At 46.8% G+C, this 15,631-nt stretch overlaps 1 protein-coding gene across 1 annotated transcript in view; it reads right to left on the reverse strand.

Annotated features, from left to right (window-relative positions):
* DARS1 (aspartyl-tRNA synthetase 1) overlaps positions 1-15,631 on the reverse strand; it is a 311,292-nt gene that overhangs the window by 175,470 nt on the left and 120,191 nt on the right. Inside the window, exon 5 of the mRNA XM_063933716.1 lies at positions 1,747-1,839. Coding sequence (XP_063789786.1) covers positions 1,747-1,839 — 93 coding nt within the window. The remainder of the gene's footprint in view (positions 1-1,746; positions 1,840-15,631) is intronic.

The raw sequence follows: 15,631 nt of genomic DNA on the forward strand, positions 1-15,631 counted from the left end.
AATGGATTTCTGGGCTGGTAAAGTCTAGGAATGTTTATTTTGCAAGACTAAAATAACATGACATTTGGGAAATGTGCACCACGCCTGCATGGTACAGTCTGAGGGACCAAGCAATGGTAGCGTCACTGTACAGCTGGGCTGTATCATGGTCTAGGATGTATAGCATTGTTTCAGATCTTCCATCATTTGTGTCATTAATCATGATGTGTAAACAAACATTAATTAAATGTTTTCTTCTGAATCCATTCATTACATTATGACAGCGCTGGCCATATTTTTTCAGTCAATCATATTATTATTATAGCATGCTTTCAAAATAGTGGATCTTTGATTGAACATTAAACGTGGAAAACTAGTTTTAAAAGAAGGCAAATATGGAAATGAAAAGTTGATTTGAATTACTCTTCTTAACTAAAGCTGGGTACGCACCTAAATGGTGATGTGATGTGACAATGTATTCCATTGCCATACACACTACACGATGTATCGTTGCATGTTTCATGTAACAATACTGCGTCATCCATTGAATCGTCCCACTGGATGTGCAGAATGTCCAGTGACATTGAGTTTGTAAAAGACAACCCCAGCAGCAACAGTTTACAATCTCAGGTTCCAGTAAAGTAGTTAGGACATGGTATTCACCGTTACTGGCAACCCGAGAACTGTTCAAAGGGGACACTGGACTATTTAAGAAAGCCCAAATCAGCGCACTGATGTTGCAATGAGAACTTAACGGTCATTACACTGAAAATCTAAGTGCTGACAACAAGGGGGACCCAAAGCAGCTGCCTGGTTAAAAATTAATAAATACATTTTTCTAAGTTAAAAGAAAAAATACAACCAAAAATATCACTTTATTTTAATGTAGGCCATATTTCCCATTAATACTGTACACATATTTAGTATCCCTATACTCAGGAGAAGTAAAACTTTAGAGGAGAATGTCTCGAGTCACCCTATCTGGGTAAAAGTAACTGTGCACAAAACATCACGGAAAAGGGCTCATGCACTTACAATAATAAAATCTAGATGAATTTCACTCTCCTGGAATGTCCCTTAAGACTTTTTGAGTTCTCCCACACTCTTGTGAGCACAGGGCATCTTCCCAGAAGCCACCCCACTAATGGGAGGCTGATGGAGGATTGTGTGGTGGGATTAAAAGCAGCACTGCAAAATAGGGAAGGAGGGTGTACTATGATGCAAATATCACCACCAGACCACATGGACCACATCTCCAGGACTTCCCAGAGGGGAATCATAAGTTAGTAAAGTATGTTTTATTTCACCACACTAATAAAATAAAAAAGTCTAAAGTCACATGAAAAACAAACAAAACAAAACAAACAGTACAAAGCTACTAGTGTAGATTATGTATAATGTAGATTAAAAAAACCACTCGATTTAACTAACAAATAGCAAAACTACAAAATGTGGTCTTGTCAAGAAGCTATAAAATAGACTCAAGTCACGAAGAGGTTAACAAGGGCTTCAAAATTATTCCACATATATGGATATTTTAAAATCTATTGGTCTCCAGAGGCATTTTATTAGGACTGGATCTTTCTTACATGTTCCATATTTTTGCAGAACAGAGTTTACAAGGGGACAATGAACTCATAAATAAGACCTTGATAAGAGATGGAAATATTAATCCCAGCAGCAAAACTGCAAAGGAGCATCTCCCATCTAGCTACTGAAATCTACAGTGATCACATCATACTGTGCCATGAGAAAATCCGTTCTTACCCTTTGCTCGGCTGGTATGGACACGAGCCCGGACCCAGACAACATCATCGGCCTTCTGCGGCGTCAGGTCTTTCACTCTGACAAGTGCTCTCTCTGGAGGATTAAAAGAGAAATGATTGCTGTCACAGGTTTCATTTACCCAGGCTGATCGCTTTATGCAACAGAGCGTCAGCCTCCATAATATATGTACAATGCCAATATGTACAGCCGTACTGTGCACAGGAGAGACTGCTTAGTGGATGAGCCATTAGTTCCCTTACACAGTGGGAGCAGTGTTCTGTACCATCAACCAACATTCATCAAAATGTAAGCTATCAACTCGGGAAGTGCCTCATGCCTCAGTGATGTGTAATTTCAGGAGTATGGTTTTAAAGCAGCACAACGGCTACCTCCACTGTGTAAAGACAATGAGTACTTTACATATCAGCCAACAAGCTCAAACATTGCAGTATCCCAAGGGGTGACAGATGAGAAATATGTTATATAAAGATATATACAGAAATATAAGAATATACATATAGGGCATGAACATGCACACACTGGTAAACAGACTGGATATAATTTAGGCAGCGCCACTTGGTTTTGCATCCCCGCATCTAGATGGACAGTGCATTCAAGGCACACTGTACGCTCTTTGTAGATGCTTCTGCAATCTACAAGTGCATGGAGGCGGCAGATATATCTCTAGGGACACACTGACCAAAGGTGTATAAGTCCCAATAATCAGTTAATCAAAAACTTCATTAAAATAAAACCTTTCTGCTTTTCAGTGGAGATGACCAGTGAGTGGATGAGGTGAGATAGGGTCTGATCCTACAGATATTTCTGAGATGAAAACAGCAGGACTGTGGGCAGTACGAATGGTGTAATGGTTAGCATTACTGCCTCACAGCACTGAGGTCATAGGTTCGATTCCCACCATGTCCCTTACTGTGTGGAGTTTGTATATTCTCCCCGTACTTGCGTGGGTTTCCTCCAGGTACTCCGGTTTCCTCCCACAATCCAAAAATATACTGGTAGGTTAATTGGCTCCCAACAAAGTTAACCCTAGCATGAATGTGTCTGTGTACATGTGATAGGGAATGTAGATTGTAAGCTCCACTGGGGCAGGGACTGATGTGATGTGAATGGGCAAAATATTCTCTGTACAGCGCTGCGGAATATGTGTGCGCTATATAAATAACGGAAAATAAATAAATACTGAATTTGTGGTTTGAAGGAGAAGGAGGAGTCAAGGATAACTCCAAGACAGCGCACTTGTGGGCTAGAGGAGATGGTGGTGCTGCCAACAGATACCAAAATTGTGGGAGGTGAGGTTGTTTGGGACATCCAGGAAGAAATAGACCGTTGGAGATGTGAGTAAGGAGGAAGGGAGAGAAATCAAGGGAGCAGAGGTAATTCTGAGCATCATCAGCATAGAGATGACATTGGAGGCCAAAAGAGTGGATGAGCTCACCAATAGTGACCAAAGGGCAAACCAAGAACAGAATTGGGAGACAGTGACATCACATGACATTATGCAAATTCCATCATGGATAACATACAAATGAGCGAGGGTGTTTCTTGTCGCACAGAAAGTTATATAAAGTCGCAGATTAAGCATGGTCAGGCTCCCTCGTCTCGGACCTGTCTTTCGCCTTGTGTACTTTTTCCTGCATTGTGTTACTTTTACCTCAATATTACATCTTAGTTCTCATATAGCAGGGTTGGTTGATTTAAACCACCTTGGTTTAAACCAAATGGTTTCTTAAATAAAAACTACTTGTGTTTTTAGTCAAAATGTTTAATGCCAGTGACATGCCCAGTGCTAACGCTTAACTCCTCCTTTTTGTGTGTATGTTTCTCTGAAAAGTGCTTTTTCATTTTTCATTGTGTATTACTATTCTGTTAATTATAATAAGTAAGACTAATGCTTAACATTAACTTGTTTTTATTTTCAAATTAATCTATCTATGAGTGTACCGAGATGGAATTACAAAAATAAAGCAAACTGTCAGAAAGTGGTTATCTGTTTACGTAGCTTCAGTCACACTCAGATTTACAGTTACAGATGTCTTAGCAAGTGTACAGCAAGAGTTTTGTAGAGTGAAGAACAGAATGCGCTGAGGTGCTAAAGACTTCACCATTTCCCTACTTTGATCTCCCCACACACTTGTCTGCAGTTGCGATTCTGTGGTCTCTGCATGAAATAGATCTCTCCGGAGCCCTTAGTTCTTGCACTATGCCAGATGCTTTACAGCATTTAGTGCCACTGGGGTGAACAATGGCCCTCATTCCGAGATGTTCACACGCTGCCACTTTTTGCAGCCCGTGCGATCAACTAGACGCCGCCTATGGGGGAGTGTATTTTTGCACGGCAAAGCTGCGATCGCTTGTGCAGCTCTGCAATGCCAAAAAAGTTTAGTGCAGAACTAGACTAAGGTAAGACTTACTTACCCCGTGCGATCACTTCAGCGTTGCAGGTCCCGGAATTGATGTCAGACATCCGCCCTGCAAACGCCTTGACATGCCTGCGTTCGGATCTCCACGCCCCAAAAACGGTGAGTTGACGCCCAAATCCGCCTTCCTCCTGTCAATGTTCTTGCGGTCGCCGCTACGACCGATTTCTTCGTTGGAGGCGTCGCTGCCTGTCGCCGGGCAACGACGCGCCTGCACAATGCGGCCGCCCCGAATGCGCAGTTCCGACCCGATTGCACGGCTGAGAAGAAGCGCAGCGTGCGATCAACTCGGAATGACCCCCAATATGCACTGTAGACATCTGTATCACTTCATGGCATTACAGTATATATAAAAACCTGGATTCATGTTAGAGTACAGCCAGTATGAGGGCTGAGTGCGAATGTACTTGTGAAACCATGGCTAATAAATTAGAGATACAGTGATAGACAAGTGGTCTAAAACAGACAAGTGGTGCTGCCCTTTGCATTCTAGAAAATTATAGCTGGATCTGATTGGTTGCTATGGGCAACAGCACCAATTGTCTTTCTTTTATTTTTTAGTTTATTTAAAAATGTTCCAAAATAGAGAACAAATAGAAATGAAAACACACCCACCACAAAACCACATACATTTTAATAAGAATTTACTTACCGATAATTCTATTTCTCGTAGTCCGTAGTGGATGCTGGGGACTCCGTAAGGACCATGGGGAATAGCGGCTCCGGAGGAGACTGGGCACAAAAGTAAAGCTTTAGAACTACCTGGTGTGCACTGGCTCCTCCCCCTATGACCCTCCTCCAAGCCTCAGTTAGGATACTGTGCCCGGACAAGCGTACACAATAAGGAAGAATTTTGAATCCCGGGTAAGACTCATACCAGCCACACCAATCACACCATATAACTTGTGATCTAAACCCAGTTAACAGCATGATAACAGAGGAGCCTCTAGAAAAGATGGCTCACTACAGCAATAACCCGATTTTTTGGTAACAATAACTATGTACCAGTATTGCAGACAATCCGCACTTGGGATGGGCGCCCAGCATCCACTACGGACTACGAGAAATAGAATTATCGGTAAGTAAATTCTTATTTTCTCTAACGTCCTAAGTGGATGCTGGGGACTCCGTAAGGACCATGGGGATTATACCAAAGCTCCCAAACGGGCGGGAGAGTGCGGATGACTCTGCAGCACCAAATGAGAGAACTCCAGGTCCTCCTCAGCCAGGGTATCAAATTTGTAGAATTTTACAAACGTAGCTGTAGTTGACCAAGTAGCTGCTCGGCAAAGTTGTAAAGCCGAGACCCCTCGGGCAGCCGCCCAAGATGAGCCCACCTTCCTTGTGGAATGGGCTTTTACAGATTTTGGCTGTGGCAGGCCTGCCACAGAATGTGCAAGCTGAATTGTACTACAAATCCAACGAGCAATAGTCTGCTTAGAAGCAGGAGCACCCAGCTTGTTGGGTGCATACAGAATAAACAACGAGTCAGATTTTCTGACTCCAGCCGTCCTGGAAACCTATATTTCCAGGGCTCTGACAACGTCTAGCAACTTGGAGTCCTCCAAGTCCCTAGTAGCCGCAGGCACCACAATAGGTTGGTTCAGGTGAAACGCTGAAAACCACCTTAGGGAGAAACTGAGGACAAGTCCTCAATTCCCCCTGTCCGAATGGAAAATCAGATGAGGGCTTTTACAGGATAAAGCCGCCAATTCTGACACGCACCTGGCCCAGGCCAGGGCCAACAGCATGACCACTTTCCATGTGAGATATTTTAACTCCACATATTTAAGTGGTTCAAACCAATGTGACTTTTGGAACCCAAAAACTCCATTTAGATCCCAAGGTGCCACTGTAGGCACAAAAGGAGGCTGTATATACAGTACCCCTTTCACAAACGTCTGAACTTCAGGGACTGAAGCTAGTTCTTTTTGGAAGAAAATTGACAGGGCCGAAATTTGAACCTTAATGGACCCCCATTTCAGGCCCATAGACACTCCTGTTTGCAGGAAATGTAGGAATCGACCTGGTTGAAAATTCCTCCGTCGGGGCCTTACTGGCCTCGCACCACGCAACATATTTTCGCCAAATGCGGTGATAATGTTTTGCGGTTATATCTTTCCTGGCTTTGATCAGGATAGGGATGACTTCATCCGGAATGCCTTTTTCCTTCAGGATCCGGCGTTCAACCGCCCTGCCGTTAAACGCAGCCGCAGTAAGTCTTGGAACAGACAGGGTCCTTGCTGGAGCAGGTCCCTTCTTAGAGGTAGAGGCCACGGATCCTCCGTGAGCATCTCTTGAAGTTCCGGTTACCAAGTCCTTCTTGACCAATCCGGAGCCACGAATATAGTGCTTACTCCTCTCCATCTTATAATTCTCAGTACCTTGGTTATGAGAGGCAGAGGAGGGAACACATACACTGACTGGTACACCCACTGTGTTACCAGAGCGTCTACAGCTATTGCCTGAGGGTCCCTTGACCTGGCGCAATACTTGTCGAGTTTTATAAACAGGTGGAAGACTTCTGGGTGAAGTCCCCACTCTCCCGGGTGGAGGTCGTGCCACTCCCGGAATGAATACTGCTGACAGTGCTATCACATGATTTTCCGCCCAGCGAAGAATCCTTGCAGCTTCTGCCATTGCCCTTCTGCTTCTTGTGTCACCCTGTCTGTTTACGTGGGTGACTGCCGTGATGTTGTCCGAATGGATCAACTCCGGGTGACCTTGAAGCAGAGGTCTTGCTGAGCTTAGAGCATTGTAAATGGCCCTTAGCTTCAGGATATTTATGTGAAGTGATGTCTCCAGGCTTGACCATAAGCTCTGGAAATTCCTTTCCTGTGTGACTGCTCCCCAGCCTCGCAGGCTGGCATCCGTGGTCACCAGGACCCAGTCCTGAATGTGCGGCCCTCTAGAAGATGAGCACTCTGCAACCACCACAAGAGAGACACCCTTGTGCTTGGTGACAGGGTTATCCGCTGATGCATCTGAAGATGCGACCCAGACCATTTGTCCAGCAGGTCCCACTGGAAAGTTCTTGCGTGGAATCTGCCGCATGGGATTGCTTCATAGGAAGCCACCATTTTTCCCAGAACCATTTCATTGATGTACTGAGACTTGGCTCGGTTATAGGAGGTTCCCGACTAGCTCGGATAACTTCCTGACTTTCTCCTCCGGGAGAAACACCTTTTTCTGAACTGTGTCCAGGATCATCCCTAAGAACAGAAGACGAGTCGTCGGAATCAGCTGCGATTTTGGAATATTGAGAATCCAATCGTGCTGCCGCAACACTACCTGAGATAGTGCTACACCGACCTCCAACTGTTCCCTGGATCTTACCCTTATCAGGGAATCGTCCAAGTAAGGGATAACTAAAATTCCCTTCCTTCGAAGGAGTATCATCATTTCGGCCATTACCTTGGTAAAGACCCGGGGTGCCGTGGACCATCCATACGGCAGCGTCTGAACTGATAGTGACAGTTCTGTACCATAAACCTGAGGTACCCTTGGTGAGAAGGGTAAATTGGGACATGAAGGTAAGCATCCTTGATGTCCCGAGACATCATGTAGTCCCCTTCTTCCAGGTTCGCAATCACTGCTCTGAGTGACTCAATCTTGAATTTGAACCTCTGTATGTAAGTGTTCAAAGATTTTAGATTTAGAATCGGTCTCACCGAGCCGTCCGGCTTCGGTACCACAACAGTGTGGAATAATACCCCGTTCCCTGTTGCAGGAGGGGTACCTTGATTATCACCTGCTGGGAATACAGCTTGTGAATGGCTTCCAAAACTGTCTCCCTGTCAGAAGGAGACATCGGTAAAGCCGACTTTAGGAAACGGCGAGGGGGAGACGTCTCGAATTCCAATTTGTACCCCTGAGATATCACCTGAAGGATCCAGGGGTCTACTTGCGAGTGAGCCCACTGCACGCTGAAATTCATTGAGACGGGCCCCCACCGTGCCTGATTCTGCTTGTAAAGCCCCAGCGTCATACTGAGGGCTTGGCAGAGGCGGGAGAGGGTTTCTGTTCCCGGGAACTGGCTGATTTCTGCAGCCTTTTTCCTCTCCCTCTGTTACGGGGCAGAAATGAGGAACCTTTCGCCCGCTTGCCCACGAAAAGACTGCGCCTGATAATACAGCGTCTTCTCATGTTGAGAGGCGACCTGGGGTACAAACGTGGATTTCCCAGCTGTTGCCGTGGCCACCAGGTCTGAAAGACCGACCCCAAATAACTCCTCCCCTTAATAAGGCAATACTTCCAAATGCCGTTTGGAATCCGCATCACCTGACCACTGTCGTGTCCATAACCCTCTACTGGTAGAAATGGACAACGCACTTAGACTTGATGCCAGTCGGCAAATATTCCGCTGTGCATCACGCATATATAGAAATGCATCTTTCAAATGCTCTATAGGCAATAATATACTGTCCCTATCTAGGGTATCAATATTTTCAGTCAGGGAATCCGACCACGCCAACCCAGCACTGCACATCCAGGCTGAGGCGATTGCTGGTCGCAGTATAACACCAGTATGTGTGTAAATACATTTTAGGATACCCTCCTGCTTTCTATCAGCAGGATCCTTAAGGGCGGCCATCTCAGGAGAGGGTAGAGCCCTTGTTCTTACAAGCGTGTGAGCGCTTTATCCACCCTAGGGGGTGTTTCCCAACGCACCCTAACCTCTGGCGGGAAAGGATATAATGCCAATAACATTTTAGAAATTATCAGTTGTTATCGGGGGAAACCCACGCATCATCACACACCTCATTTAATTTCTCAGATTCAGGAAAACTACAGGTAGTTTTTCCTCACCGAACATAATACCCCTTTTTGGTGGTACTCGTATTATCAGAAATGTGTAAAACATTTTTCATTGCCTCAATCATGTAACGTGTGGCCCTACTGGAAGTCACATTTGTCTCTTCACCGTCGACACTGGAGTCAGTATCCGTGTCGGCGTCTATATCTGCCATCTGAGGTAACGGGCGCTTTAGAGCCCCTGACGGCCTATGAGACGTCTGGACAGGCACAAGCTGAGTAGCCGGCTGTCTCATGTCAACCACTGTCTTTTATACAGAGCTGACACTGTCACGTAATTCCTTCCAACAGTTCATCCACTCAGGTGTCGACCCCCTAGGGGGTGACATCACTATTACAGGCAATCTGCTCCGTCTCCACATCATTTTTCTCCTCATACATGTCGACACAAATGTACCGACACACAGCACACACACAGGGAATGCTCTGATAGAGGACAGGACCCCACTAGCCCTTTGGGGAGACAGAGGGAGAGTTTGCCAGCACACACCAGAGCGCTATATATATACAGGGATAACCTTATATAAGTGTTTTTCCCCTTATAGCTGCTGTATTGTTAATACTGTGCCTAATTAGTGCCCCCCTCTCTTTTTTAACCCTTTCTGTAGTGTAGTGACTGCAGGGGAGAGCCAGGGGAGCTTCCCTCCAACTGAGCTGTGAGGGAAAATGGCGCCAGTGTGCTGAGGAGATAGGCTCCGCCCCTTTTCCGCGGACTTTTCTCCTGCTTTTTTATGGATTCTGGCAGGGGTTAAAATTCATCCATATAGCCCTGGGGGCTATATGTGATGTATTTTCGCCAGCCAAGGTGTTTTTATTGCTGCTCAGGGCGCCCCCCCCTAGCGCCCTGCACCCTCAGTGACCGAAGTGTGAAGTGTGCTGAGGAGCAATGGCGCACAGCTGCAGTGCTGTGCGCTACCTTGGTGAAGACAGGACGTCTTCTGCCGCCGATTTTCCGGACCTCTTCTGTCTTCTGGCTCTGTAAGGGGGCCGGCGGCGCGGCTCTGGGACCCATCCATGGCTGGGCCTGTGATCGTCCCTCTGGAGCTAATGTCCAGTAGCCTAAGAAGCCCAATCCACTCTGCACGCAGGTGAGTTCGCTTCTTCTCCCCTTAGTCCCTCGATGCAGTGAGCCTGTTGCCAGCAGGTCTCACTGAAAATAAAAAACCTAAAACTAAACTTTTCACTAAGCAGCTCAGGAGAGCCACCTAGTGTGCACCCTTCTCGTTCGGGCACAAAAATCTAACTGAGGCTTGGAGGAGGGTCATAGGGGGAGGAGCCAGTGCACACCAGGTAGTTCTAAAGCTTTACTTTTGTGCCCAGTCTCCTGCGGAGCCGCTATTCCCCATGGTCCTTACGGAGTCCCCAGCATCCACTTAGGACGTTAGAGAAATATAATATACATCCAATGTCACATCCAGAAACCAATACAAAAGATACAAGTTATAACCCAGATCAGGAGAGTAGAAATACTATAATATAAACAACTGTCCACCAGTTACATAATAGAAGAGCATGAGCAATCTCAGAACCATCATATTATTACCATGCTGTCTTGCTAGGCACCAACCCATCAGGAGCGGTGTCTCCCCCCACCCCAGCAACATAATAGGAAGAAGCAATCCAGGAGCCCTAAACACAATCATGTTTACGTATACAGTTGCGCTTAGTATATAAAAATCATTCATCCCCCACCACTTCAGTCATCAATCTACATCAGGTCTGGCCAACCTGGGGCTCTCCAGCTGTTGTGAAACTACACATCCCAGCATGCCATGTTACAGTTTTGTTATTAGGGAATGCTAAAACTGTGGCAGGGCATGCTGGGACTTGTAGTTTTACAACAGCTGGAGAGCCACATGTTGGTCAGGCCTGATCTACACCAATCAGCAAAGGTAAAGCTCCTAGAAGCCATCCAAGTGCGTGCAATGCAAACTGTGGCCAGAGTCCATGCAATAACTATATATTGACCCATAAAGCTATGAACCCTGTCACAGAGACCAAGGTCAAAAACACAATTTTTTGGAAATAAAATAGGAATTTTACCCTATTCTGGCTATACAATAGGTGATTTTGGCCAAAATAATTTGGACAGCAGGAGATGCGCGCTGTGTAGCAGAAGACTTAGGACACCTATCAGACCCAAACCTGCTTCAAATCAAGGGGGCAAGATAAACCCTACGAGTATGAAGTATGAAAACCTGGATGTGTTGAAATCACACTCCAGAGGTAGCAGAGGCAAACAAAAGACTGCCTAGCATCAGGGGCCAATCCTCACCCTACAGTTGGTCCAGGTGCTACACCCATTTAAGTCTAATGCTGGGCATACACAGACAGATAAAATGCCTGTCAGACAGACACTGCAGATATCTGTGATATACACGGTCACCCGATATCGGTGCTCTGCACCAAGGGAGGAAACATTTCCCCATTCCTTCCCATGTGAAGGAACAGGGGAAATGTCAGCCGGCCTTTGTAGACATATACTACCCAGTGCGGTTGACCGGACACTTAGATAATATCCCATCGGACTTATATGCTGCATGATCCGACATGCCCGAACGATCGATATTTTCAGAACCGCTGGCCGCATACATGTAACAATTATCTGGGCGATCAGTTCTCCAAGAGCTGAAGAATGCCACAAGGACAAATCAGGGTACAACCCCACCGCCAAAATACAGACCTGCTGCCAAGCTGTGTGAGCCTGTGTGACCAACGCCCCCCCTAGGGCAACTATAATCAAGGGGAATGACACCTAGAAACAGTATGCACCAATAACCTAGGAATATTCTGGCTTTTCTCACCCAAAACCCACTCCCGTAGAAGGACTAGTTGTGAGGCCATGTATAAGAGGCAGATTTGAGAGTGCCAGGCCACCCAATACTCTCAACCTACATAAATTCTTAAGTTTAATCAGAGTCCGTTTATCTGCCCAAACCAAGGAAGAAAGGTAAGTACCTGCATCTATCAGGTGGAAACTACTACGAGGGTATATATAAACAATGGCCTGTTGAAAAAATAAGATTTTACTTACCGGTAAATCTATTTCTCGTAGTCCGTAGTGGATGCTGGGGACTCCGTAAGGACCATGGGGAATAGACGGGCTCCGCAGGAGACAGGGCACTTTAAGAAAGAATTAGAAATACTGGTGTTCACTGGCTCCTCCCTCTATGTCCCTCCTCCAGACCTCAGTTAAGGAAACTGTGCCCGGAAGAGCCGACAGTACAAGGAAAGGATTTTGGAATCCAGGGTAAGACTCATACCAGACACACCAATCACACCGTATAACTCGTGATAAACTTACCCAGTTAACAGTATGAACAATAACAGAGCATCAGATAAACCTGATGCAACCATAACATAACTCTTATTTAAGAAATAACTATATACAAGTATTGCAGAAGAAGTCCGCACTTGGGACGGGCGCCCAGCATCCACTACGGACTACGAGAAAAAGATTTACCGGTAAGTAAAATCTTATTTTCTCTAACGTCCTAGTGGATGCTGGGGACTCCGTAAGGACCATGGGGATTATACCAAAGCTCCCAAACGGGCGGGAGAGTGCGGATGACTCTGCAGCACCAAATGAGCAAACACAAGGTCCTCCTCAGCCAGGGTATCAAACTTGTAGAACTTTGCAAAAGTGTTTGAACCCGACCAAGTAGCTGCTCGGCAAAGCTGTAATGCAGAGACCCCTCGGGCAGCCGCCCAAGAAGAGCCCACCTTCCTTGTGGAATGGGCTTTTACTGATTTTAGAGGCGGCAATCCAGCCGCAGAATGAGCCTGCTGAATCGTGTTACAGATTCAGCGAGCAATAGTTCGCTTTGAAGCAGGAGCACCCAGCTTGTTGGATGCATACAGGATAAACAGCGACCCAGTTTTCCCGACTCCAGCCGTTCTGGCTACATAAACCTTCAAAACCCTGACTACATCTAGTAACTTGGCATCCTCCAAGTCACGAGTAGCCGCAGGCACCACAATAGGTTGGTTCAAATGAAAAGATGACACCACTTTTGGCAGAAATTGCGGACGAGTCCGTAATTCTGCCCTGTCCATATGGAAAACCAGATAGGGGCTTTTATGTGAAAAAGCCGCCAATTCTGACTAGTGATGAGCAGATTCGGTTTTACTCGGTTCTCAAAACAGAATCTTATTGGCTATCCAAAACACGTGACATCAGTGAGCCAATAAGATCCTGTTTTGAGAACCGAGTAAAACCGAATCCACTCATCACTAATTCTGACACACGCCTAGCCGAAGCTAAGGCCAATAGCATGACCACCTTCCACGTGAGATATTTTAACTCCACGGTTTTAAGTGGCTCAAACCAGTGTGATTTCAGGAAACTCAACACCACGTTAAGATCCCAAGGTGCCACTGGTGGCACAAAAGGGGGTTGAATATGCAGCACTCCCTTTACAAACGTCTGAACTTCAGGAAGAGAAGCCAGTTCCTTTTGAAAGAAAATGGATAGGGCTGAAATCTGGACCTTAATGGACCCCAATTTTAAGCCCATAGTCACTCCCGACTGTAGGAAGTGAAGGAAACGGCCCAGCTGGAATTCCTCTGTAGGGGCATTCCTGGCCTCACACCAAGCAACATATTTTCGCTATATACGGTGATAATGTTTAGCAGTCACGTCCTTCCTAGCCTTTATTAGCGTAGGAATAACCTCATCCGGAATGCCTTTTTCTGCTAGGATCCGGCGTTCAACCGCCATGCCGTCAAACGCAGCCGCGGTAAGTCTTGGAACAGACAGGGCCCCTGTTGCAACAGATCCTGTCCTAGAGGCAGAGGCCATGTGTCCTCTGTAAGCATTTCTTGCAGTTCCGGATACCAAGTCCTTCTTGGCCAATCCGGAACAATGAGTATTGTTCTCACTCCTCTTTTTCTTACGATTCTCAGCACCTTGGGTATGAGAGGAAGAGGAGGAAACACATAAACCGACTGGAACACCTACGGTGTCACTAGTGCGTCCACAGCTATCGCCTGAGGGTCTCTTGACCTGGTGCAATACATTTGTAGCTTTTTGTTGAGGCGGGATGCCATCATGTCCACCTGTGGCAGTTCCCAACGACTTGTAATCTGTGTGAAGACTTCTTGATGAAGTCCCCACTCTCCCGGGTGGAGGTCGTGCCTGCTGAGGAAGTCTGCTTCCCAGTTGTCCACTCCCGGAATGAACACTGCTGACAGTGCTTGTACGTGATTCTCCGCCCAGCGAAGAATTCTAGTGGCTTCCGCCATCGCCACCCTGCTTCTTGTGCCGCCTTGGCGGTTTACATGAGCCACTGCGGTGATGTTGTCTGACTGAATCAGCACCGGTTGGTTGCGAAGCAGAGGCTCCGCTTGACTTAGGGCGTTGTATATGGCCCTTAGTTCCAGGATATTGATGTGCAGACAAGTCTCCTGACTTGACCACAGACCTTTGAAATTTCTTCCCTGTGTGACTGCCCCCCACCCTCGGAGGCTTGCATCCGTGGTTACCAGGACCCAGTCCTGAATGCCGAACCTGCGACCCTCGAGAAGGTGAGCACTCTGCAGCCACCACAGAAGAGACACCCTGGCCCTGGGGGATAGGGTGATCAGCCGCTGGATCTGAAGATGCGATCCGGACCACTTGTCCAATAGATCCCACTGAAAGGTCCTCGCATGGAACCTGCCGAAGGGAATGGCTTCGTATGACGCCACCATCTTTCCCAGGACTCGCGTGCATTGATGCACCGACACCTGTTTTGGTTTTAAGAGGTCACTGACCAGAGTCACGAGCTCCTGAGCCTTCTCCGCCAGGAGAAAAACCTTCTTCTGGTCTGTGTCCAGAATCATGCCCAGGAAGGGCAGACGCGTCGTAGGAATCAGCTGAGACTTTGGAACATTCAGAATCCAGCCCTGCTGTTGCAACACTTCCCGAGAGTGTGCTACGCTGATCAGCAACTGCTCTCTGGACCTCGCCTTTATGAGGAGATCGTCGAAGTATGGGATAATTGTGACTCCTTGCTTTCGCAGAAGCACCATCATTTCTGCCATTACCTTGGTAAATATTCTCGGTGCCGTGGACAGACCAAACGGCAACGTCTGGAATTGGTACTGACAGTCCTGTACCACAAATCGAAGGTACTCCTGATGAGGTGGATAAATGGGGACATGCAGGTAAGCATCCTTTATGTCCAGAGACACCATAAAATCCCCCTCTTCCAGGCTTGCAATGACCGCTCTGAGCGATTCCATCTTGAACTTGAACCTTTTCAGGTAAATGTTCAGGGATTTTAAATTCAATATGGGTCGGACCGAACCGTCCGGTTTCGGTACCACAAACATTGTGGAATAGTAACCCCTTCCCTGTTGAAGGAGGGGAACCTTTACCACCACCTGCTGGAGATATAATTTGTGAATTGCCGCTAACACTATTTCCCTCTCTATGGGGGAAGCTGGCAGGGCCGATTTGAGGTAACGGTGAGGGGGCATCACTTCGAATTCCAGCTTGTATCCCTGAGATACAATCTGTATAGCCCAGGGATCCACCTGTGAGCGAACCCACTGGTGGCTGAAATTTCGGAGACGCGCCCCCACCGATCCTGGCTCCACCTGTGGAGCCCCAGCGTCATGCGGTGGATTTAGTGGAAGCCGGGGAGGAC

Source organism: Pseudophryne corroboree, chromosome 7, assembly GCF_028390025.1.
Source record: "Pseudophryne corroboree isolate aPseCor3 chromosome 7, aPseCor3.hap2, whole genome shotgun sequence".
Taxonomy (NCBI): Eukaryota; Metazoa; Chordata; class Amphibia; order Anura; family Myobatrachidae; genus Pseudophryne; species Pseudophryne corroboree.